The sequence below is a fragment of the Delphinus delphis genome, chromosome 6, assembly GCF_949987515.2.
Source record: "Delphinus delphis chromosome 6, mDelDel1.2, whole genome shotgun sequence".
Lineage (NCBI taxonomy): Eukaryota > Metazoa > Chordata > Mammalia > Artiodactyla > Delphinidae > Delphinus > Delphinus delphis.
In genome coordinates, this window is record NC_082688.1 from 106,536,735 (window position 1) to 106,563,702 (window position 26,968).

General features: G+C 41.5%; 1 protein-coding gene across 2 annotated transcripts in view; it reads right to left on the reverse strand.

The window, feature by feature from the left end:
• The window catches only part of PINX1 (PIN2 (TERF1) interacting telomerase inhibitor 1), an 84,593-nt gene that overhangs the window by 51,677 nt on the left and 5,948 nt on the right, over window positions 1-26,968 (reverse strand). For both annotated transcript variants that reach the window (XR_009519940.1, XM_060015260.1), the window contains exons 3-6: window positions 26,753-26,845; window positions 24,938-25,016; window positions 14,138-14,230; window positions 7,997-8,073 (exon numbers count right to left, since the gene is read on the reverse strand). Coding sequence is in view for 1 of the 2 variants with exons in the window: in XM_060015260.1 (XP_059871243.1) it covers window positions 7,997-8,073; window positions 14,138-14,230; window positions 24,938-25,016; window positions 26,753-26,845 (342 nt within the window). In the remaining variant the exon portion in view is untranslated. The remainder of the gene's footprint in view (window positions 1-7,996; window positions 8,074-14,137; window positions 14,231-24,937; window positions 25,017-26,752; window positions 26,846-26,968) is intronic.

Genomic DNA, 26,968 nt, shown 5'->3' on the forward strand with positions numbered 1-26,968 from the left:
CTTCTAAAGCAGCAGCCCAAGCCTGCATTCAGGACAGTTGCCACACTGCATATTTTGCTTAGGTTAAACTTGTGGTCAGGTTACATGTCCCAGGCTCTAAGGTAATTCTCATTCAACTGCTACCAGATTAGTTCTTTCCAAGGATTAAATGAGACTTTACATATCTTCACAAAATTTCATCTATTTAGTTTTGGCCAAATGTCCCAGCTTAGAGAGATTATTTTGAATCTTGATTCTGTTATCAGTGGTCAAAACACTTGGGACTTCCCAGTGGTTAAGTCTCCGTGCTCCCACTGCAGGGGGCATGGGTTCGACCCCTGGTCCGGGAACTAAGATCCTGCATGTCATGTGGCGCAGCCAAAAAAAAAAAAAATACACATGCTGACAAGAATTACTGACGTCATCATTGCTGGCAAAAAACAAACTATATAAATGTATTATTTATATAGTGTTATTTATTAGTATTAATACATTATGTTATTATAACAGTTACATTATTAAAAATAATGTTATTTATTAGTATTATTTATATAGTATTATATATAAATGTATTATTTAGCTTGTTTGTGGGCTTAGTTTAAATTTACCTCTGACTAAAAGGTTCTTCATCGTAAGATTACCTTAAGCAAGCACTAGGCTAGAAGGCTGCTCACCTTTCGAATGGTGATGCAGATCTGGGTGAGGCAGGAGGCAGAGTGACAGAGGTTTGCAGGAAGTGGGGACATTCAAATATAAGAGCCCACATCTGGTAAGCCATTTACAAAACTCAACCCAGTTCACAAATACGGGTTACGAACATGAAAATTCAGAACCAGTGAGAAACAGCCTTCATTTCAAAGGTGTTTCAAGTAAAAAATTAAAAAAAAAAAAAGAGAGAGAGAGAGAGAGAGAGAGAGACTTCTTTTCCCAGTGATCTTCCCCTCTGAGTTCTTTAGGGTAGTCTATAGAACTAGAAGAAAGACTGGCCTAAAATACCCCATGAATTCAACCACCCAAAAGAGAAGAGTCTGCTTGGAAGTTAGTTTTCAGATTTGACAGTCAGCAAGATACGGGAAAGGGGATTGGTGATGATTAATGAGAAAGGGACACAAACCACAATGAAGTCATGCTTTGGTTCAAAAAGCGAAAGCTATCAGAGGAATGCACGGCGAGTGATCATTAGCTGGGTATCCTGAGAGAACATAAGAAATACATGGTTTCTAATTCAGTCAGGTTATAAAGGTGAAGAAATTGACAATTATTTGGCCCAAAGCCTATGCCAGAAGTGTGTTGTTTAGAGAAACAAAGTAGAAATGCTGGTAACACACTCTCAGTCCTCGCTATGGTTTAGGAGTATTTTCTCTAGTGATAAGGCTGAATCAGGAAACAAGCTGGATAGAGGAAGGAAACTGGGAAGGTGGGGGAGGGAAAAAATGAGAGAAGGGAAAAAAAAAAGGAGTATCAGGAAGTTCAACAAGATAGGAACTAACAGAATTTGTTTTTCAGTATCTCCAACTTCAACTTGCAACCAAGTGAGAAAAGACACACACACACACACACACACACACACACACACACACACACACACACACACACACACACACACACACACGTGCCTCTAACTCCCAGCAGGCACTGGCCAGCACAAGTACCCGCTGCAGGTCTCATGGGGCCCTAGTAATTTCAATTCAACATATTCAATCATTTCCTTGTCTCCGTAGGAAGCGCATACATCTCCAGTTCAGGCGTACTCCAATCCAGAGTTACCGTCTCCCCATGAATATAGTCAGAGTGTAGTCCCTGAAGAGACAGGAAGGCTTTAACTTCTACCGCGATGAAAAACAGTCAAGCCTGTGAAAAACTATTCCAGAGTGAAATGCAATGTTGGAAAACCAATTTCTGGCAAACAGGCTTGATTTTTAAAAACATAAAATGGCATAAGCAAACATTCATTCAATAATCCTTCCTCAAAAATCTACTAAGGACACTAGTGGATTACGCTTGGCATTGGATTGAAATTAGTTGATGGAATTTTCCTGTTCTCAGAGAAGAGGGAGTTATTTACCGATCAAAACATTTCAAAAAGAAAAAAATACTTCAAATATCAACCGTAAAGCTATACAAGCCATGATTTTTAAGATGGGTAACAAGTCTATTTTTTTAAAAACAGAAGTACAATGAAATTTCAATTTACTGAATCCCTACCGTGTGCCAAGCACTGAACAGATCACACACTGGGGACCCAGGAACAAGCACAGCATAAGTCCTCTCTCTTTAAGTAGGTCATTGTCCAGTGTATGTGACAGATGAGAAAGTCCACATGTAAAAATACAGTGGATCAGGTTTGCCTGGTGGCGCAGTGGTTGGGAGTCCGCCTGCCGATGCAGGGGTCACAGGTTCGTGCCCTGGTCCAGGAGGATCCCACATGCCGCGGAGCGGCTGGGCCTGTGAGCCATGGCCGCTGGGCCTGTGCGTCTGGAGCCTGTGCTCCGCAACGGGAGGGGCTGTGGCAGTGGGAGGCCCGTGTACCGCAAAAAAAAAAAAAAAAAAAAAATACAGTGGATCGATTTCTTCATTAAATGTATAAAGGTCAGAGACAGAATAGAAGGCGTAATTTAAACTTCCTAAACGTGTCCTGGACATCTTGAGTTTAGCTTGGGTTGTTGTTTTGTTTTGATGTGAATCTCTTTTTATTTCTACATATTATAACTCGTACTACCCTCACAAAGAAAATTTTCATTTTAAGTGATTTCTTTTTTGGATTGGGAAGAGTTTGTTTTGTTTTGTTTTTATGCATAGTCCTGGATTTTAAGTTTCTTTAGGGTTCAAGGACTCCTGTGAAAATCAGATGAAAGCACTGGACTTTATATATTCAAACACACATGCAGACAGACCCACACACAAATTCTTTATGCAATTTAAAAGAGTTCGCCAACCTCCCCATAATGAGTGTACCCCAAGACACTGCCCAAGGAGCTCTCCCATGCTGACACATTACAGATGGCAAACCTGTCACATTATGATACACCCTATATTTATATATCACTTTACGGTTTGATATACTTCCAGAATTACTAAAGTAAATGACTTAACCGATAACCTTGGGCTTTAGAGACATCAAATGATCTGATTCTACAAGGCGTTCTCGAAAGACCCATGAGACAGAAGACATAAAATCTAGCATGGAAAAGTGCAGGAGGCAGGTCACTGAAACTACAATCAGCCCTTAAAAACCTGGGTATTGATCATTACTGATATGAGCAGACTCAGCATCAGACCGTGGGAGATCCAATGAGCCATATACATGATATTCTATTTCAGATCAGACAATTCAGTTAGCAACAGTGATTGCTGGGGGGAGGAACTGTGGTAGAGGGAATGTGACTATAAATGGGGCCAGCATGAGGGAGACGTTCGTGGTGAGGGAACAGTTCTGCATCTGAATTCGACAGTGGTTACAGGATCCACAAACGTGATGACATGGCACAGAACTACACACAGATCCCACCAACATCAGTTTCCTAGTTTTCATCTTGTATGATAGTTAATAAGATGTAACCCCTCTGTACTATCTTTGCAACTTCCTGTGAATCTATAATTATTTCAAAATTAAAAGTTTTAAAAAAACAAAAAGCAAAAAAACCTCATGACGTATTAATTGAGGGCTGCTAATGTTTTGGGGATATATGTGTGTGTATGTGTATGTGTATTTAGATCATTCAGTTCATTTGAGAGACCAGAAAATACACAAGTAACATGGTACCTATGCTCCAGGAACTCAAGCTAGCTTGTTCTTAATTCAGCCTGCCTACAGCTCCAATGACAAAGTAAAATGTTCCCAAAGCTGGCCCAGGCATTTGGTAATATGCTTCCAAACCCCTAACAGTTCAACTCTGATTGAAGGCAAGGTAGTGACGTTTTGAAACTTAAACTATTATTTTCAGCAAAACGAGAATCATTTTTCCACAAAGTTCTGTTAAAATATTAACTATTTATGTCTCTGGCAAAATCTCAAATAAAATTTCTACATCATAACTAGATCATTAAAATGCAGATTTTTTTTTTTTAAACACAACAAAAGTTAATTAACATTGGTAGTAGTGTGGTATAGGGGAAAAAGCACTGGCTTTGGAGTCAGAGGGACCTGGATTTCAATCCCATCTGTGCCACTTCGGAGCTTGGTAACAAACCTTTCTGAGCCTCTCTGCAAGAAGGTCGATAATGATGCCTACTTCATAAGATAGCTATGAGGATTAAATAGAGAAATAAGTGTCTAGCACAGTGTCTGGCACACAAATGCTTAATAAAGCTGTAATTTCTATTATCGTAACAGCCAGGGGGTGTAGAAATCAGCGGGTTGCGCTTCATGTGAGAGGTATGATGCTCCCCAAGCCCGATGTGGACAACGCCCAAGGTTCTTTAAACCTAGATGCAAAGACAGGATCAGTATCAGCACCTTATCCAAAGCACCCAGAGAGGTGCTACCGCTTTAACATTTCATACCACCATGGTTTCTGAGACTCCAGCATCTGACCTCCAGCAGCGCCTTGGCCTCGGTAATGCCAAAGATTGACTTGAGGCCAATGTTGCTATGGGGGTCAAGGGAGTAAAACAAAGCAATATTCCTTCCAGCTGAACACTGGAGCCAAAAGAGGTGGTGTTTTCAAACAGATCTGATCAAAGGACTCCAGCCCTCAGCTAGAAGGGCTGTTGTAATTAACATGGTAAGGTTTCTTAGCAACGGTTTACTTAGCAACAACGAAGGTACAGGTATGCCTCAATAAAAGCGAACTCAATATATGAAAATCCATATGTGTGTAAAAGACAAATTTAAAAGTGACCGCTTTACAGACAGGTGTTTTCTTTGGTGCCGAAAAAATGTGATTAGATTTAAGTACATATACACATGCAGGTGTGTGTCAAATGTAAAATACTGCAGAGATAAAAGAAACGAAATTGAGTTATTTGTAGTGAGGTGGATGGACCTAGAGTCTATCATACAGAGTGAAGTCAGAAAGAAAAAACAAATACTGTATGCTAACACATATATATGGAATCTAAAAAAAAGAAGGTCACGAAGAACCTAGGGGCAGGACGGGAATAAAGACACAGACCTACTAGAGAATGGACTTGAGGATATGGGGAGGGGGAAGGGTAAGCTGGGACGAAGCGAGAGAGTGGCATGGACATATATACACTACCAAACGTAAAATAGATAGCTAGTGGGAAGCAGCCACATAGCACAGGGAGATCAGCTTGGTGCTTTGTGACCACCTAGAGGGGTGGGATAGGGAGGGTGGGAGGGAGGGAGACGCAAGAGGGAAGAGATATGGGGATATATGTATACGTATAGTTGATTCACTTTGTTATACAGCAGAAACTAACACACCACTATAAGGCAATTATACTCCAATAGAGATGTTAAAAACAAAACAAAACACTGCAGAGGCCCCATGCGCTCCCTGCGGCACATGCGGCAGTGCCACCAGCGGCAGCGGCATCGCCCGGGAGCTCCTCAGAAATGCAGAATTCAGGTCCCACCCAGCCTTTGTGAAACAGAACCCACAGCTTAACGAAAGTCCCAGAGGATCTGTGTACACATGAGGATTGAGAAGCCCTGCTCTAGGCAATAGTCCTGACACTACAGCCAAGGCTCCACCTGCAGAGTTACCCGTCAGGGCCTCTACTAGTGGTTCTCAAGCCTTACTCCTCATTACACGGCAGAATAAACACCTGAATCACCTGGGTAGGATATCTTTTCTTTTAATTAAAAAAAAACACAAAAGGGCTCTCTCTTTTTCTTACGTGCTGATGCCCAAACCCTAACCCAGACTTTGGATTTCATTGATCTGGGGTGGGACCCTGACAAGAGCAGTTTTTTTAAAGCTCCTCAGCCCATTCTTGGGCAACCGTGGTGGAGAAGCACAGCTCTAGAGCAGGAGCTGCACCTTGATAGAACACAGCCTCTCCACCAAGCAGGACCTTAACTGCATCAGCAGAATGAGAGATGAAGATGTGCCTGGATACCATTCTTGCACAAAACACAGAATTATATCAAGGTTGGTCTTCTCCACACCAAGTGTACCAAAATAGATTTTCCCTGGGCTAGTACTAGGGAACTGTTTCTGGAACTCCTCAAATACAGGGGAACAGCTCGCTTTAACCAGATCATAAATGACTATACCGCCAAAAAGTCAAGTACCGCACAGTGCTGAAAAACCTTATGGCATCCCACACCAGTAAGCCCTCAAATAGATGGCGATCAGAGGATGAGAAACCTCTCATCTCCTATAACAAAAAGCTTTCCTGTGCTTACCACATAAATTCTTTTAAAATTCTACCAGAAGCCCATAAGTAATGTTTCCTTCCCCGATCTGTTCAACTGTACAATTTCAAAGAGGATGCTGGAGAGAGAGGACGCAGGCTGGGGGCAATGAAGGCTGGCAGCAGGGAGAATCAAGTAATCCAAGGCAAAGATTCAGAAAAGCCGGTGCAGTGGGAATGCACGACTGGGAGAGCTGGGACAGAAAGACAGTCCCCGGGGACCCAGGGAGGGGCGAGGCACTGAGGTCAAGGCGCAGGGTGTGGCCAGGCGGGGTTGTTAGGGCAGAGCAGAGGCTCAGAGAGCATCCCTGAGGGTACTGAGGACACTGGAAGGAGGGGAAAACTGAGATAAGCCAGGGGCGGAAGTCCTTGGTGAACCAGGCAGAGGGCCTAATCCACATCCCACAGGAACCAGGGAGGGGCGGAGCAGAGGTGTGACCAGAAGCTGGGTTGTCTGATGACCCTGGCTCTTTTCAACAGCCTCCTGTGAATGAAGCATCCAGTGCAGCCTGAACTCAGGATGCTCCCTCCCTAATGATCCACCTACCCAGACGTAACTCAGCAGAGCTGCAGGAAGTGCCGCTCAGCAGGCCCCAGGGCCCAGGCCTCCCTCCTCTGTCCTAATGGCTACACATGCGGGGGCAGAAAAGTGCTGAAAGACTAGGAGTTTGGTCCTAACCTACAAAGGAAGTCACCAAACAAAATTTCCAATAACTGGTAATTCTGAAGTCTTTGAAAATTATATTAAGTAACAAATAGCTACCATCCTGGAAAATTTTCTGACAGTCTGGAGAAATGTCAGAAATAAATGAAACACGTCTTTTTTGCTCTGTAGTCATCAGGACCTTGACTAGGAACCAATAAAGGAACGTGAGTATGACACATCAGATTAGCTGAGTGATAGTTACCGTAGCTAGTGAGAGCAACCGTATATTTCAGATTTTCATAGATATCAATAAGATCAACTTTAAATATTTTTCTCCCATTATCTCCAGAAATGCATATTCTAAGAATCCTACTATTTTGATATGCAAACGACATCCAGGGCTGTGTCTTACAGTTGGAAATGGCACAAAGAACTCTGTGCTGTATTACAGAGCCCAATTTAATAGTTAGGATCATGAATTACGGATGCACCCCATTCAGGGTGCAGTTTAGTCACTCGATTCTTGTCTTCTAGTTTTGAAACAAACAATATTGTACAATGGAGGAAATACCACATCTAAATCCCTTCCAGATTCTCCATGCCGATCCAACATTGTCTCAAAATGCTTTTCAGGTGGAAGAGCCCAGGACTGAGCGTGAGTCTGACGGTCTCCCCCACAGCCATGCTCCAGAGAGAGCTACGCGCTCTGAGCAAAGCGAGCAAAATGGCTGCCTGCAGCGAGCGCCTCCCTCCCTCGTGCAGCCGGGAGACGCTGGCCCCTTTGAATCCATCAGCAACAGGCGTTCTTCCCGGAGGTTAGTCTAGTCCTCACACCAGGAGGGAAAAAAGCCCAGAGAACACACATTCTTTTTAAAGTTCCTTATAATACATATCATCTATCAAGTATTACTATTCAGAGGATACCATTCAGCCTTTGTATGAAGCCTCTAGAAGGTTTTTTGGTAACTTTGCCTGGAAAGTACTATGAGTAATAAATATACATAGTTCTATACACAGTTGAAAAATCAATCGTATGTGGCTTAATACCTCGGGAGTCTTCTTATTCTGTCTTTTCCCAAAAATGCAGTCAAGATCTGTTTGGCTCCGAGATGAGAGATCCTTCCCTAGAAAAACGTGACACCTTCAGTAATATATTCTTTCTAAAATAAGGAATACAAATATAAACCATGAAACTCCTGAAAGCAAGATGGGTTTTGGAAAAGAAAGAAACAATTTTGTAAACTACTGACCTTCTGTTTCCCCTTCACAGATTACTGCAATTAAATAAATTTAAAAATCACTTAAAAATCAAATAAGTGAACCAGAACCCTTGACTTTCTCTTAATGTTAGAAACAGCCCTGAGCATGGAGATGGAGAGGAAAGCTCAATTCTACAGCAGCTCTACTACTGGTATGCCTTCAAGGTATGATTTCTGGGCCTCTGGGCTCCCCACTTAGAAAACAGATCCTGTTTACTTCAAGGAGACATGAGCTACTTACTTAGGATTATGAAATGCAGGATAAAAAAAACGCTGCTAAGAAACGTAGCTCCAAAACCCCAAATGAGCACAGGAATGAGAACATACTGCATTTGACACATAGAAGCTCAATAATTAATTAAATGAATGAATTTTTTTAATAAATGCAAATAAAATTCATTGCATTAGGGTGAAAGGGTTTCAGATGTTTCTCTTTAAATTTTTTTACTGTAATAGCTATATCTTTTTTAAATAAAGGGATACATAATAAGAGTCGGAAATTAAATGGCTTCTGGCAAAAACAGTGTCCAAAGGATCCTTGATTCTTATTAAAAACCCTAAACTCTTTAACTTAATTTCAAACCCACAAACCAACTAATTTAAAATTCACTTCTACGGAATTTCCACTTCTACCAATAATACCCTGTGAGCAGTGGACCAAATCTAGTCCCATTTGTCAACTTCACGGTAAATGTATTCTAAAATGTAACTACTACATATAAAGTCTTGAGGCTCCGGGGGAGTGAGGCTCTGGGTTAGACACCAGAGTCTTTGTTCTGCGTTGGAAGCCTGAGCTCCACTGTCACAGACCCACTTATCTTCTTGGTTTCCTGCAGCAAACTGACTTGGCAAAGTACCGTCATGACCCAGAAGGGTTCTAGTTCACTGACTATCACTGGGGCATTCAAATATGATATTGCTTAGTGACTCCATGAAATTAAAAAAACAAACACCCTTCGATTTAATGCAAAACCAGGCGCCAAAACCAGTTTCCTAGGCTGCAGTACCAGACTCATGGGTCCAGTCAGTGCAACCTGTTCCTGCCAGGACAGGCTCGTGCGTGGCTCTGTGCTGCTCTCGCCTCTCTTCCTGAGCTGGAAATAAATGAAGCTTCCTGGTTCTACCTGGCTATTACGTAGAACCCAGACAGAAGACCCCAAAGGAAAGCTACTCAAGAGCAAAATGAAGTCTATCCCAGATGGGAACTCAGAAAATGAGCCAGAAAAGTAGGGAATAAAACTGGTGGGGAGAAGTGGACAACGTTCATGAGGTCTGAGATCTATTCCAAGCTTTGCCCTCAGCAGAACCCATTCTGCACGGCAGAGCACATTCGGGTGGCAGTTTCTAGTTCAGAAAAAGGAGTTGTACTGAGTTCAAAATACGTGGCAGCCACCCATCCCTAAGCTAGCTCCTGAAATGGAACAGATACCCTAAAAGAAATGCAAATGACAATCTCTTTTACAGCAACTGAACTAAAAGGAATGCTGCAGGGGTTAAGGAAGGGAGGGTACATGCAAGATGACAATTCTAAAACAGGATGTCAAAACATGAACACGCAGTGATGAAAACCAAATCTAGAATCAAAGGGAAAGCTGTCAAGCTAGTAAAGAATGTACCAATGAAGGCGCAAGTGTTTCTAAAGTTTTGGTGATGGGTTCTCGTATCAGAAATGTCTACCCTTTAGCAAAGTTCATTTAAGTAAATGTAGAAACCAGGATTGTTACAGGCCTTGCTCTGGATTTGATCTGGAAAACAAAACACAGAGAAGAATTAACAGAGACCAATGGAAAGGAACTTAAAGGTAGATAAAACTGTGAAGATGGAAGTGATGTTGAAATAGTTATTAGTTAATGGTCCTGGCTGAATAGTTTACAAATGTTATAAAATTATGGCCAGTTTTGAATAAAATATACATATTAAAAATGAGTTTGAAAGTTATTGGCCTCAGTTCTGAATGACGGTCAAATCATAGCAAATACTGTTGATAAACTTGTCTCAGAGAAAATGACAGTCAAAAAACTGAACAGAATAGGAAGTATATGTTATCTGCCTGGATTTGGTTTATTTATCTACCAGTCTTCAACCGTCCATATCATTTCAAGAACCGAGGAAAAAAGGTTCTAGTAGCCAAGCTGATGTAACAAAGTCCATGAAGGGATGATCTGATACTTTCAGAGAACAGCAGTTTATTTAGGATCATTTTAGCTGTTTTTCTAATCATGAGGATTATCGGGTGTTCCTGTCTATCAGCGCAGCAAATGGGAAGAGAGGAACATGACCGCAGCCAGACACCCTTACAACACCAAGAAGTCCATATGGGAAGCAAATAAAACGATAAAAAATAAACGTAAGAACTTGATAATCATGGAAATTTGGAACCTCTTAGTTTAAGGACAAAAGTCACCCCAACAAGTGCTAAGGCGAAAACTGTATTATAGCACTGTATTATATCCAGGACTCAAAAAACTGAGTTCTTCTACTCAGAGTAAAGGGGCAAGGGTAAGGAAATGCAGGTTTGAGAAATATGTTCGTTAAATAAAAAACACTGAAGGGTTACGTAGGTAGCTTCACTTGCTTAGAAAATTTATTTGCATTCCCCAATCAAGAAGGATAAAACAAATGATATTATATTTTGATTTTGTTTTTTAGTGAAAACACATAGGACTGATAATAAGCCTAGGACAGAAGATTAAGAAAACTTCACTGAAAGGGTAATAATGTGAGAAAATCAGGAAACCTGAGAGAATCAGAGCAGGGGGTAAAATAAGTGAGACCCTCACAACCAATAATAAGACAGTCAGAACTTTTTAAAAGCCTGCAGTGGTGCTACTTCACAGTGAAATGTCAGAAGAGCCAGAGCCTGAAGAGGAAGCGGAACACCCATCACCCGAGCCTGACAGCAGGGGGCCAGCTGGGCCAGGACACTACAGTCCGCCTCCAGACCAGGAGCCGACCACACGGACACGCACGCTGAGTGTAGTTTCCTTGTTTAAGGAGTGAAGTATCACAAGTTGTCACAGGAATGAGAAGCCTGAATAAATTACCACAGTGAAGCCACACAAGTACAGTGTACACAACCTTCCACCCACCCACTGCATGACTGGGAGCAACAAGCAATGCCCTCTGGACAACTTCTCACTGTATAATATTAAAAACCTCGAAAACGGCTTTGGAGAAATTTATATTTTCCCTATTGTTTTTTCTCTGCAGATATGGCCTTGCCAAATATTTTTCAAATTAAAAGAAACCACTGCTGAAGTTAGGCTTTTAAACAAATATGGATGAAACTAACATTTTGAAATTATGTAATAAATGATGTCAAATTTAAATTATAAATTTAGGACTAAAGAAAGGAATAATTATGTATCAGAACTAAAATGCTACAGCCAATATTTAGGCAGTAACAAATTTTACAATGCTATTTGCTACTGTAATCTTTATCTTCACTCTTCACACCAAGCTAAATAAAATGCCGTCTTTCCATGTTTTAGTTTCCTGGACCATAGATGGAGTTACAGTATGAATCATCCTCATTAAACAAGTGAGTTAGTTACTGTACTACAAGCATACCCATGGGCAAAACTCCTTATCATCCACTATGCTGTGGACATCAAAATGTCCACACAACGGCATCATTTCTGGTAAGTTCTAAAGCACAACCTATTTTAGAACTCAACAATGACTTAAAAATCTTTCATTTCACAAAAATGGAAACTGAGGCTAAAAGAGGGGAGGAGGTTGAGTGATTTGTGTGAGACAGTCATGGCCAGAATCCAGTTTCCTGTGGCCTAAGATAGTCCTTCTTGGAGGAAACTGAGAGGTTATCATTCACATCCAGTGACAACAGCTGCTCTACAAGGAAAGATTTCTTTCAGTAAGTTGAAGAACTTTAAAATAAACGTTTGGGGACTTCCCTGGCGGTCCGGCGGTCCAGCATGGAGGCGCTTCCACTGCAGGGGGCATGGGTTCAATCCCTGGTCAGGGAACTAAGATCCCACATGCCGCGCCACACGGCCAAATAAATAAAATTAAAAATAAATAAATAAGTAAATAAAAATTAACTTTCACTGTGGATTGCTGCGATGGACAGTAAATGAGTATTTTCCTCACTACCTGGATTTCTGCCTCCCTCTATCTTTCCTATTTATTCCCAATCTGCAATTCCTCTATTTTCCACTCAATCTTCTCTGCTACCTTTCTTACAATATATGTTGAATTACCCTCCCTACATACCAATGCCCCCTGCTCCCCAAACAAGGCTAATAAATAAGCAAATCTCATTTTAAAAGAGAGAAAAGGAAAGCACAACAAACCAAGCAGGTTGATAGGGTCACCTGGCAAGGGGGTGGCTTAACTAGAAACAGAAAGGAGATACTCCCGGCATCCATTAGATTAAAGAGTTTTATCCCAGCTTCGGCAAATGCTTCAGATGAAATCATGCATGTAGTCAGGTACAAAAGGAAAATGAGAAGATTCTATTCTCAAAAGTCAGAGCTTAAAAGACTGCTGTACTACCCAAAAGTCACAGCGCACTTTTAATTTCATTTGTGCTCAGCACCCCTCCTGCTGTAACTATTTTTTTTTCCCCTAAGGGGATGGGTATTAAGTGACCATTTAGCCTCTCTCGACAAGGACAGAGGGGCCAACAAGGATTGCTTTCTGTCCTGCAGCAGGTCAGGGGTGGAGAGGAACCCTGCTCAGAAGCCATACGGGAGAACGACAAAGAAGCTTCTACCCTGACAGAAAGAAGAGGGGCTAACACGACGAGCCAGACAAGCCATACCTGCCGGGACAGGGAAGGGGAACCCCAGTCTCTCCCTGCACGCGTCCCCGAACCCAATCGGCTCTCTCCTCCCTTCAGCTCTGCCATGAGCCCTCCCTCAAACCAAACCCAGTCTACCTTTTGGGGTCCTGGCTCCAAATGAGAGCCACCATTAACAGTTTAGAGTAGTGAGAATTCCAGTGCCCATTGCTATTCAGCAGGGTTCTAGATGTCAGGGAATTCCCAATCATGCCAACGAGACTAAAGCAAAGACCCGTGCTTTTCCTGGCATACAGAGGTAGAAACATACAGCCACTCTCCCACAGATGAACCATCAAATGGTGACTAGATAACATAGTTATCATACTTACGCTTTAAGTATATTAATGTAATAAATAACGTTTTGTGCCTGAAAAGTACACTTAGTACACAACACTGTTCCATGGGAAAACATCTGGGGAGTTGATGAGTTCAAGTTAAATGGTTTCTTTCCAATACAAGACTGCCACCTAGTGGTTAAATAGGACACCTGCACCCACGACTGACCATGTAGGTACAGCACTGGGGGAGTGGGGAGGTGGTGATGAAGGAAGACATGCTTTCTAACACTATTTTTGCAATTACCATGGAACACCTAAGTTAACACTGCATGAAACACAGAAACGGTGTGGAATAATAGAAGAGTCAACTCGGGAGTGAGATTTCTCATACTGGAGATCTCAACATGGCGCATAATTCTCTAAATTGGCACATTTTAGGAGCTGTTCAACACCAACATTAAGCTCTAAAAAACAGGAAAATGTAAATAAAAATGTTGAGCGATAAATTAAAATTTTCTGATCTAGCCACATAAAGTTCCTTTTCTCTTCTAAACAGCAAGTCAGCTTCCACACTCAGCTTTTTACCGAAGGACTCGTACATAGTCTAAAGCCGAACCTGGGGCCCACCTCAGAACGAATGAGTCTGCATCTGCATCCTAACAAGACCCCCGGTGACTCACAGCAAGAGCTGAAACGTCAGCGCTGCTTCAGATCAATCCAGTCAGCGCGGCCCTCCTTCCCCATTTTGTAAGTAAAACAAGTGATGCTAGCGAAGAGCTAAAAATGCTTTAAGAAATCCAGTGTGAACACAGAGATTTCAAACAAGGAAAGAAATGCTTAATTTTACCTTTTGTGAATTTCATATAATGAACACGGTTTTTGGAGATTTTGGACTTCTCTTCAAGGCTGAAAGATTTCTTTTCCTTGTTGTCTGAGGAGTCTTTTAAAAAAGCATGAAAAGCATTACATTAAACTCTCTGCATTCCATTCTCATTCTCTTACAGTGACACAGTCTTATTTAAATAAAATCCTGTGAGACCTCTTATGTATTACTGAGCTCTAAAAATGATCAGAAATATTCTTAAACTGTGTGCCATGGATCCGGCAGGGCTATTCTCCATAAGTTTATAACATCCTGGAAGAAGAGAAATGAAAACTTCTGTTCACACAAAAAACCTCCACATGAATATTCATGACAGCTTTATCTGTGATAGTAAAATACTGGAATTAACCCAAAATTCCTTCAATGGGTGAATGGCTGAGCAAATTCTGGTACTCCCTTATATGGGAACACGACTCCGCAATAAAGAGGAAGGAGCTGTTGATACTGTGCAACAACCTAGATGGCCTTCAAGGGCATTATGCTTAAATGAAAAGGTCAATCTACATACTATATGATCCACTGAGACTATAACATTCTTGAAATGACAAAACTACAGAGATGGAGAACAGATGAAAGGTTTCTAGGGACAAAGATGAAAGTGGAGTTTGGAGGTTGGAGGGGTAGAAGGTGGGTGTAAATACAAAAAGGCATTATGAGGCAGCTCTTTTGTGGTGATGAAGCAATTCCGTATCTTGATTGTGGTGGTGGCTACATGAATCTATACATGTGATAAAATTGTACAGAACTACACACACACACATACACACACACAAATGAATGAAGGCTAAAAAAAAATAGTGAAAACTGAATAAGGTCTGCGTTCTAGTTGATAGTCAACATGAGTGTCAATTTCCTAGTTTTGATGTTATGCTACGGCTACCTTGGATGTCACCGTTGGGGGAAACTGGGTGAATGGTATTCAGGACTCTTTCTACTACTATTTTTGCAATTTCCTGTAAGTCTATAATTGTTTCCAAATAAAAAGTTCTTTTAAAAAGTGAATAAAGGTAAGATAGATTAATGATAATCAAAAACAGATCAGAGATGCTAATCAGGTAGAGCGTGAAGGCGCAGAGCTGGCACTGAGCCACCGCCTCAAACACCAGATTTCACTGGAGGCTCGCCTTTCAGGACAAAAGCAACAACAAAAACAAATCATTGAGGAATAAACTCATGTGGTTACTCCTTTGACAAAACAGGAAAACGTGAGCCAGAAAGCAGTCTTAGTCCTTTGCCTGAAATATCAGAGCACGTAGATCCGGGGTGAGAGTCAGTGACAGGAATCTCAGTAGCTGCCTGTGTTCCCTCATCTTTATCTATTTGTCAAGTTAAGGTAGCAGAAAGAGCACATCATAGGTAGAAAAGAGACTGAATTTTCCTATGGTTATGTCATAAGGAAATATAAATACGAGGTTAGAGAAAGGAGAAAAAAGGAAATTTTCACCTTAGTAGTGAAGCAAAACAAGCACATGTCCATTAAACACATTAGCTAAGGGTAATCCCTCCCAGGAAATTAGTCATTTCAAAAGCAAAGTGTAAATTACATAGCAAGGCTCTGAACAATGTTAAGGTAGATGTTTCAAGCTTTCAGACAATGCCTAGCACAGCTTAATCACATCAACAACCTGAAACGTTCTCCTCCGCAGTCACTTCCCAAGATCAGCTTGGAACTTTTTCAAAAACATCCCACCAGGAAACTTTCTGCTCTTTTCTGTGGCCAAACACTTTACATAGCACATAACAGTCTCAATTTTTTTTTTTTTTTTTTTTTTAGCGGTACGGGGCCTCTCACTGCCGCAGCCTCTCCCGTTGCGGAGCACAGGCTCCGGACGTGCAGGCTCAGCAGCCATGGCTCACGGGCCCAGCCGCTCCGCAGCATGTGGGATCTTCCCGGACCGGGGCACGAACCCGTGTCCCCTGCATCGGCAGGCAGACTCTCAACCACTGCGCCACCAGGGAAGCCCAACAGTCTCAATTTTGATGTTCCAAACACAAACTACCAAGCACAGTACCAGCTTGAAGTGGCTTTTACCCAGGCGCTGGGCTGTAAGCTTTCTGTGCCATCCTGCATTCCATCTCGGCAACCGCCCTGGAAGGTAGCTGCTAGGACTAATAAACCGACTTCACAGGGCACTGAAGCAAGAGGGCTAAAATAAGGTCCGTCAAGGCGGTGGCTATGACGGAACTGGAACCCAGGAAGATCTGCATGAGAGCACACATCCTTAACCTCCACACTGTGTGCCAGCGGAGCTGCGCTCACACTTCTGGGGACGTGAGAACCTCCTGGGAGCTTCGCCACCTTCCGAGCACACAGCCTTTCCAGAGCAAACCCGAGCCCGGACACGTCCTAGGGGAGCAGTTTCTACCTGGCTGTCCACACACACGCTTTCCTAAAGCTGCTCTGTTCTGTGTGGATGCATCAATCTGGTCCTCCTTCTTTGCTTCTCCCCTGCGTCCTCCTCCCACTTTACACAAGGGGAGCACAGCTCTCCTCTCACCAGGATCAATAAGGAACAAGCCACAGTACTGGTGTCATGGAGGCGTCCTTTATTCAAAGCCGCAAACCCAGCACTTCCAAAAAGGTTTTACTGTTCTAATAATTATTTATCAAAATTTATTATTTCCTGGGTTTGTGCATTACAATCTACTAATTAATAAAGACAACCTAATCCAAAGTAAAAGTATTTACCCTTAGGCCTTGGGGCTATGAGAAATAAACCCAAAATTTATATGTATTTGTTTTGTAGTGGAGAAACATGACAGGGTAATGAATTTTTCAAAGTTCAAGCAAAAAAAATATATTAACATATTATGGGATATATACAAGGGAAATATTTCAGAGGAAAAGAAACTAGGAAACATAATATCTCTGAACATTAAAGGACTTACTTTTCTATTTCTAAAGAGATGACCATGGATATCAAATTGCTCTGGGATTTAACATCCACTGGATACATCTGGGACTGACGGAATGCTTTTATTTTAAAATGCCAATTTTCCCAATAGGCAGGTATTATATTCTTTGTAACTATTTAAAGCTGTGATTAAAAACATTATAGATGTCGATCTAAAACTGTGAGATAGGGTATACTGTTTTTCGAAATTCCCTCAGGAGCCCTGGGAGCAAAACAATTTGAAGATGCCTGTCCTAAACCACACCTCTGTGGATGACAGGTTATCAGCATCCCAGTTTATTTCCAAAATATTTAAAATCACAAGGGACAAGATACCTGACAGAAGTAAAAAGCACTTCTTAAACCATGAGATAAGTCTATCAAAAAGCTGAACTGAGTCTGGGAGTAACTAATTGAGACAGGATAATTTTTAAAAATGAAATTTTAAAGAATATAGAGATTTTTGTGTCCCACAAAGGAATAAGGGTTATTTCTAGAATCTTTGCAAGATTCTACGAAGAGAATAGTATAGAATTTCTGTTTAGTTGAAAGGCAAACTGTGTTGATTCGGTAAGCAATCTTAAGGAGCTAAAAATATTATTATACCAGAAAAATATGTTACTAGATTATCGTGTCATCTGCTTGTCAGCTTTAATTCAAGTAATAAAACCAAAAATTCATTTGGATGAAGATACTGTATTTACCAAAGATGACTTGGCAGAAAAATAATCTCAGCTCTCCTGATCCATTTCCGGGCCAGCTTTTCTGTTAATGGACTATTCTAAAGGCTGGACTGTACTGAGTGAGACGGAGGCAGAGCTAACAGCCCTGTCCCTACCGCAGGGGTGCAGCACCCTCTAGTGGTCTTGAGGTAGAAGTTAACCTATAGATCAGTAACTCAGTTAATGATTTACTACACTTCTATGGCTCACACAGAAAAAGACTCAGCCTGCACAGGTGAACCTGTGGATGGGGCTGCACACGGACAGGCACCACCACCTGGAGTCTGTTATGCCCTCGCCACCTTCCTGACAAATAACACAGGCTTCCCCGAGTCACTTTCAACACTTCCCTGACCGCCCTTGCGGGAATCCATCAGGAAGGCCCAGCTGCAGTGATTGTGCTCAGCCTGGGCAATCAGCACAAAGGGACCTTCCCGAACCAGGGTTTTCATGCCTATTACAATGGCATTTCTCAGTTAGCAAACAGTAATCAAGATAACATCAAATTGGAAAAAAGTAACTTTCCAGCTATCACTGTCAAATCTCAAAAGCAAACTGCTCAAAAATCTGCTTTCTCTTTTCCACAGCTCCAAAAATGAATCCCATAACTCCTTCCTCTATGGAATCCTGGTGTGATAATTTCTGGGCAACCCTATCATTTGAAAAGTTACAAAGTATTCTCTAACTCAGTACATCAAAGGAGAAAGTTATGATACCAAACAAGGTGAGAATTTTCCCTGTTCAAGAATGAACGTGTGGGGCTTCCCTGGTGGCGCGGTGGTTAAGACTCCGCCTGCCAATGCAGGGGACACGGGTTCGAGCCCTGCTCCGGGAAGATCCCACATGCCACAGAGCAACTAAGCCCGTGCGCCACAACTACTGAGCCTGTGCTCTAGAGCCCGTGAGCCACAACTACTGAGCCCACGTGCTGCATCTACTGAAGCCCACGCGCTTAGAACCCATGGTCCGCAACAAGCGAAGCCACCACATTGAGAAGCCCGCGCACCGCAACAGAGACCCCACTCGCCGCAACTAGAGAAAGCCCGTGTGCAGCAACGAAGACCCAATGCAGCCAAAAATAATAAATAAATAAAAATAAAATAAATTTATTTAAAAAAAATGAACCTGTGAATGCCTCTAGGTAAAAGAACCCAAACTCAAGAGCTTCTGCCTCCATGACGATGGTCACAGTAAAGGCCACCTCAAGTCTGACACCTTAATCATGTCATTGACCCTGTTTACGAAAAGTGATGGCCATTATACACCACCAGATTTTCATCAAGGTAGACATTGATTCCTGATACTCAAATTGTTGCAGCCGTACTCTTTAGTTAACCTTCATTACAGGTTTAACATGACATAAATTACACTTGCCATGTTTTACCTCCAGGAAAGGGCCCATGCAATTTTCAGGAATCTTTTATCACCACAAACATCACCACACGTAGGAGTACTTGAAGTCTGTACAATTAGTTATAAAGCAAACCCCTCGTTACCACCTCCAGGGTTAGAAACAGAACACTACCTGCATCTAGAAGCATCCTGCACCCCTGTGCCTCTTCCTTCTGTAACAGGGGTTCTCAGCCTCGGAGCTACTGCATTTTGGGCTGAATAATTTGTTCAGGGCAAGGAGGAGAGACACAGCTGTGCTGCATCTCCGGCCTCTCCCAATCAATGTCAGTAACATCCCCCCAGTTGTGATCACCAAAAATGTCCAGATATTGTGAAATATCCCATGGGAGGCAAAATCATCCCCAGTTGAGAACCATTGTCCTAACAGTAACCATTACCATGATTTTGGGGATAACCACCCTCCCCTTACTTTTCGTTCTGCTTTTAACCATTCTGGGGGGAGAGGGGGTAATAGCCATAGAAAGTGCCTAAAGCACAATGTACTCACATACCTGTGTAACTACCAACTGGGTCAAGAAACAGAACAAGAATAACAGCCCAGGAGTTCCCCATGAGCCCCTTCTCAATCCCAAACCCCTCCCCCCCCAAAGGTAATCACTGTTGTGACTTTCACAGTACTCATTTCTACTACGAGTAACTTTATAACAAAAGTTATAACAAAATAACTTTGTTTTAACAAAGTAACAAAATAACTTTACCACCCAAGTCTAGTACCTAAATATCATATTTCTGCATTCCATTTGAAGTTCTATGTAAGTGGAATCACACTGCATGTTATGTGTCCCACTTCTTTCAGTCAACATTGAGTTAATGAGAGTCTTCGACACCAGAAGCAAACTACAGCCTGTGGACCAAATCCGGCCCACCACCTACTTTTGTAAATAAAGTTCTATGGGAACATGGCCACATCCATTTGTTTATATATCATCTCTTGCTGCTTTCATACTCCAACAGCCAAGCAGTTGTGACAGAGACGCTTCGGTCTGCAGAATATCTCTATCTGGCCCTTTGTGGAAAGTCTGCCAAACCCTGCCCTATACTCTCACATGTAACTGTACTTTATTCTTCATTTCTTTGTATTTACAAATGTGGCAGTCTACTTTTCTGTTCTATTGTTGGCGGACATCTGGGTTATGGCCAGTTTGGGGATACTACAGATAGTGTTTTAAGTATTCTTTCCTTCTGACTGAAGGATGTGCATCCTTGGAAATTGCCTTTATTTATGGCCTACTGATGGTAAACTTTTTGTCTGAAAATTTATTCTTGAAAGATATATTTGCTGAATGTAAAAGTCTAGGTTGCCAGTTATATTTCCCTCAATATATTACTCCAATGTCTTTGGCTCCCATTGTTAAGAACTCTGCTTTCATATATAACTGTTGCTTCTTTGAAGATAATAAGTATATTGTCTCTGGCTGCATTAAGAATCTTCTCGCTCTTTTGTGTGTGTGTGTGTATGCTGTTCTGCCATGATGCTATGTTGTCACACCTGTTATTACATTTGCGAGTAGAGACTTTTAATGTAATCTGCATGGATTCTCTCAATTTTCTTAATCTGTGGATTTGCTTTATCACCAGTTCTAGACAGTCTTCAGCCCTGATCTCCTTAAATTTTTTTTTCAAAGTACCATTCAGTCAGAACTCTTTTTTTTTAAACTTTATTTTAGTTATTTATTTTTGGCTGTGTTGGGTCTTCATTGCTGCACATGGGCTTTCTCTAGTTGCAGTGAGCGGGGGCTACTCTTAGTTGCGGTGAGCAGCTCCTTACTGTGGTGGCTTCTCTTGTTGTGGAGCACGGGCTCTAGGCCCACGGGCTTCAGTAATTGCAGTACGCAGGCTCAGTAGTTGTGGCACACGGGCTTAGTTGCTCCGCGGCATGTGGGATCTCCCCAGACCAGGGATTGAACCTGTGTCCCCTGCATTGGCAGGCAGATTCTCAACCACTGCGCCACCAGGGAAGCCCCTATCTCCTTAAATTTTGCCTCTGTTCCATCCTCTCTCTTCTTGTGCTGCTGAACTTTTATTAGATATTAGATTTTCTCACTTTATCCTCCATCTAAACTTCTATTCCATATTTCCATCTTTTCGCCTTTCACACCTGCATTACGGATACTACCTTCTAATCTATGGTCTACACTTTCTTCAGCTGTGTCTACTTTATTAAACCCAACAGCACATTCAGTATCCAAACCTGTGTGTTACAAGCCACCTAAAGTCATCAATAATACAAACTTATGAATACCTGACGGGAAAGAAAAAGCTTAGGAAACAAAGAGATTTGGATAAATTTTCAAATAAATCCCTCCTATCTTTGCTACTCTCTCTCAACTATTCAGGAACTGAAAAAAATTGGGAGATCTAGTTATTTTGGTATTTACTTCATTTCTTTCTCTCACACTAGATTTGAAGTTTCTTCAGAGGGGGAATGAGTCTTTTTATCTATTTCTGTATCCTTAGTCTTCAAATAATACCCTCAAGAAAGTGAAAAGACAACCCACAGAACTGGAGAAAATATTTGCAAATCGTATGTCTGATAAAAGACTTGTACCTGGTATATATTAAAAATCTTTACAAGTCAACCACAAAGACACATAGCACAGTTTAAAAATGGGCAAAAAATCTGAATAGATACTTCTTCAAAGAAGACACACAAATGGTCAATAATCATGTGAAAAGATGTTGAGCATCATTAGCCATTATAGAAATGCCAATCAAAACCACAATTAGATACACCACTCCCACCAACTAGCATGGCCATAATCAAAAAGACAGATAATAGAAAGTATTGGCTGAGATGCAGAAAAATTAAAACCCTCATACACCGCTGGTATCACCCAGCAATTCCATTCTAAGTATAAACCCAAGAGAAATTAAAATATATGTCCACACAAAAACTTGTAAGTTAATGTTCAAAGCTGCATTATTCAAGATAGACAAAAAGTGACAACAACCCAATGTCCTTCAACTGATGAACAGACAAACTGTAGAATATCCATACAGTGGACTATTATGTGGCAATAAAAAGGAGTGAAGTACTGATACATGCTATAACAAGGATGAACCTTGAAAATATTATGCTAAGTGAAAGAAACCAGTCACAAAAGACCCATGTTGCAAGATTCCATTTATATGAAATGTCCAGAATAGGCAAATCTTTTTTTTTTAACATCTTTATTGGAGTATAATTGCTTTACAATGGTGTGTTACTTTCTGCTTTATAACAAAGTGAATCAGCTATACGTATACATATATCCCCATATCCCCTCCCTTTTGCGTCTCCCTATCCCACCCCTCTAGGTGGTCACTAAGCACCGAGCTGATCTCCCTGTGCTATGTGGCTGCTTCCCACCAGCTATCTATTTTACATTTGGTAGTGTATATATGTCCATGCCACTCTCTCACTTCGTCCCAGCTTCCCCTTCCCCCTCCCCGTGTCAAGTCCATTCTCTAGTAGGTCTGTGTCTTTATTCCCGTCCTGCCCCTAGTTTCTTCAGAAACTTTTTTTTTTTTAGATTCCATATACGTGTGTTAGCATACGGTATTTGTTTTTCTCTTTCTGACTTACTTCACTCTGTATGAGACTCTAGGTCCATCCACCTCACTACAAATAACTCAATTTCGTTCCTTTTATGGCTGAGTAATATTCCATTGTATATAAGTACCACAGCTTCTTTATCCATTCATCAGTCGATGGACACTTAGGTTGCTTCCATGTCCTGGCTATTGTAAATAGAGCTGCCATGAACATTGTGGTACATGACTCTTTTTGAATTATGGTTTTCTCAGATATATACCCAGTAGTGGGATTGCTGGGTCATATGGTAGTTCTATTTTTAGTTTGTTAAGGAACCTCCATACTCTTCTCCATAGTGGCTGTATCCATTTACATTCCCACCAACAGTGCAAGAGGGTTGCCTTTTCTCCACACCCTCTCTAGCATTTACTGTTTGTAGAGTTTCTGATGATGGCCATTCTGACCGGTGTGAGGTGATACCTCATTGCAGTTTTGATTTCAGAATAGGCAAATCTTTAGAGTCAGAAAGTAAATCAATGGTTGCCTAGGGTGGCTGGGGGAAGTGGGGAATGAATACTACTGGGTACAGAGTTTCTTTGGGGGGTGATGAAATGTTTCATAATTGGTTCTGGTGACAACTCTGAATATACTAAAAGCTGCTGAATTGCACACTGTAAATGGGTGAATGGTAGGCCTGTGAATTACACCTCAACAAAGCTGTTAACAAAAAGTGCAGCGACTCCCTGCCCTGTCCCCTGACCCCGCACTCTTAGCTGGTTCTTCTCATTTTCCTTACTACATGTTTCTCAATAATATTCTCATGCTGCTATTTCTTACCAATTTTCAATTGACTTCCAAAAACGGAACTAAGGAACAGGATGCAGTTTTAAGTTGGCAACTGAGTATGGACCTTGTTGAGAAGGTGCACAGAAGCTATCTGGGGGAAGAGTGTTCTAGAGAGAGGGAGGAGCCAGTGCGAAACCCCAAGGCAGGAGCACGCTTGGTGTATTCAAAAACCAGTACAGGAGTCGGTGTGGTCAGGATGGAACTGGTAAGAAGGGGGAGGGTAGGAGACAAAGTCAGAAAGGGAGAGGGTCCATATTGTGTAAGGCTGCGAGTCCGCTGCAGGGGCTTCGGCTTTTATCCTGAGCAGCACAAACGGACTTACATTTTAAAAGAATCACTCTGGCTGTTGGGCTGAGACACGCTGGAGGAGTCTGCGCGTGGACGGAGAAAGATCAATTCAGAGCAGCAGCTCCCTGTCAGGGCATTCTGCCCAGGGGACACTTGGCACTATCTGGAGATATTTTCGGTGGCGACAACTAGGGGGAGGGGGTGCTAGTGGCACCTTGCGGGTAGAGGTCAGGGATGCTGCCAATCATTCTAAAATGCACACGACATGCCTCACAGCAAAGAATTATCTAGCCCAAAACATCAGCAGTGCCATGGCTGAGAAGACCGGCTTCAGAGGCTCCTGCAATAATCCAGACAAGAGATAACAGCTGCTCAGACCATGCTGCTTACCGTGCAGGTGACATGGAGCAGTCAGGGTCTGAATATATTGTAAAGGTAGAACCAACAAAATTTCCTAGTGGAAAAAGTTCTTTGGCTGGAACAGCTGGAAGGATGAAGTTGACATCAACTGAAATGGGGAAGATGGTGGAGAAAACAGGCTGTGGGCTACGGGTGTCAAACAGTTTGCAGGGTGCAGGTGGGGGAGGTACAGAACTGGAGTCTGGACCTGCTAGGTGCCAGGAGTCGACGACACCCTGAATGCAGACACTGAGCAGGGCGTTCAGGAGAGAGGGTGAAGGAGTAGAGGGAAGTGTGGCAGCGGTCACCACACATCGCCCCGTGAGACTGGAGGGCGTAAGAAGAGAGCCAGGGCCAAGGAAAGATGAGAGAGGGCCAAGGCCGGAACTGCGGGACCCCGGACATCGTCAGGCTGGGATAAGGGAAAGGCAACAGAGAAATGTAAACTGAATAAAAGCTTTACCTTATCATTCTCAAACTCGTAATGGGGAAAAAAGTGTTTGCTTATGACTAAGGTTAATTCAATGAGAATACCCCTAAAACATAAACAGAAATGACTATTTGTGAGAGCTACAATCGATTAACTTTCAGATATAGGATGCTTACAGTAAAAAAGAGTTGACAAAAGCATCTTAGATCGAGATTACGTCTTCTACAAGCCAATGGATAAAAAGCAAAGTTTCCTTACCTGCTGTTTCCTGCCCGTGGCAAGTGTTCAGTTCGGCCAGAAGCTGGTTAAAATCATCCTGATGAGCAATCCAGCTGTCCTGAAAATGCCAAAAACTCAATCAGAGACAAGCCTGTAGTCTACCTAAGCTGCGATAAGATATATATTGGAATCAGGGAAATCTGGTAGTTAATGTGAATTTTTAAATGTTTCACCAAAATATTATTTTATAAATTTGAATGAAAAAGAAATAGTATAATTTGAAATGTAATTTATCTATATCATTATTAAAAATGAGGAGCTTGGAAGCTTAAGCCCTGACTTCAAATGTAGGTGACTTATCAAGTCAACTTGTAGTCAAATAAACAACAGGCAACCTGTGTGCTAAATGTTAAAATAAAGCAAAATAAAATATTTTTTTTCTCACTATGGGAAAATTATGTAGGTCAAAGGAAAAAAGCAGTGACAGATTTGAGGGCTCTCTTCTTTGCTCATTTGAGCTGAAAATATTTTGCCCAATTCTGCTTGCTTGCATCCAGCCCAATTTCAGAAAACAGCAGTGGGGACGGGAGGAAGAAGGACTCCAGCTTCCCTGAATCAATCAGCACCCATTTATAAGGGGCTCAGTTAATAAGCTCATCGTAACAAAGACGACCTAGCTTTAAAAGAGAATGAACATCTCCAAAACAATATCAACCTGTGGGGAGCAGGGTTTCAATTCAATTCGGGAACTTGCCTCATGCGTACTTTTTAAAGAATGCTTAAGGTTAAGGTATAGTGAATAGGTTCACCGGGCAATGCTTCTCCTAAAAAGTTAAGTGTATCTGTATATCCACCTCTTCAAAACTACCTTCAAAATCAACCTTTACATAAACTCTTTTTTTTTAAATTGTCCAAGGTGTGTTTATTAATTGATGAAAATAGACAATATTGCTAAACATTCCATCTAGTAAGTGTGTGACATTGCAAACATTTTGAAGTACTGGTCTTGGATTTTGTCCTCAGAAATAGAACACCCCCCTGCCCCTTTTTTCAAGTGTATTGAGATATAGTTGACATATAACATTATAATAGTTTTAGGTGTACAACATGATGATTTGACAACATGTATATGTTAAACTCTTCCTTTAGTGGTTTAAGATTTTAGCTGTTAGCCCAAACAATTTTAGCTGCTCCAGTCCACTACTCTGAGCTATTGAACTAAGCAATGTAACCCAGTTTACCTAAAGTAATTCCCCAGATTTCCTACCAGATTCTGTTGGCTGCAGAAATGTAAGAACAAAGCTTTCAGTTTAGATCCTTTCTACAGTGAGCAATGATACTGAAAATGAAAGGCAGGGTAAGCCATGAACTTTTAATTACAGGGTCATATTTTCAAAGTGTCAGTGTTTTAAGGGGAAATGTGAATAAATTCAAGTGCTATACACCAACAGTCAGACAACGGGACAGACACTTTCTTTCAGTATTTCCAAAATGAAATGCCACCAATTTTAACAATATAAGCTAATATTACAACGCAGGTAAAGATGAAAATTCCTCTCTGTCCTGAAATGAATATTTCTTTAAAAAGAACACTTTTTGCAAAGTTCAGCAATAAAGCTACTTTGGATCTCTTATGCATAAGCAAGTAAAGAATCCCATAGGGCAATGAGGCAAAACGATGACACGTTACAGATGCCCAGCAGCTTAGTTATGGGCTCCTTAGTTATCGAAAACATGTATGATACACGCTTGAACAGCTTAAAACTGATCAATCAATTTGACTGGATTAAATTTTTTACACTGACAAAAATATCAATTATGCAAGGAAAACCCCCAGCAGACACTGTTGCTCACTTCATTATTGATCGTAGCTCCTAGTCCCAGGTGGTTATTTTTAACTTGAACTTTAATATGATCTGTGGCTCCTTGCTCCTGAGCCCCTAAACCCTGTGGAGATTAAACACAAAGAGAGTTAGCATTTTTATCAGGTATAAAAATACCTCTCTTCCTTCATCAACTGTTTGATTAATCACTAAACATCTAGGAGGCATTATCCTTGTTCTCAAAGAG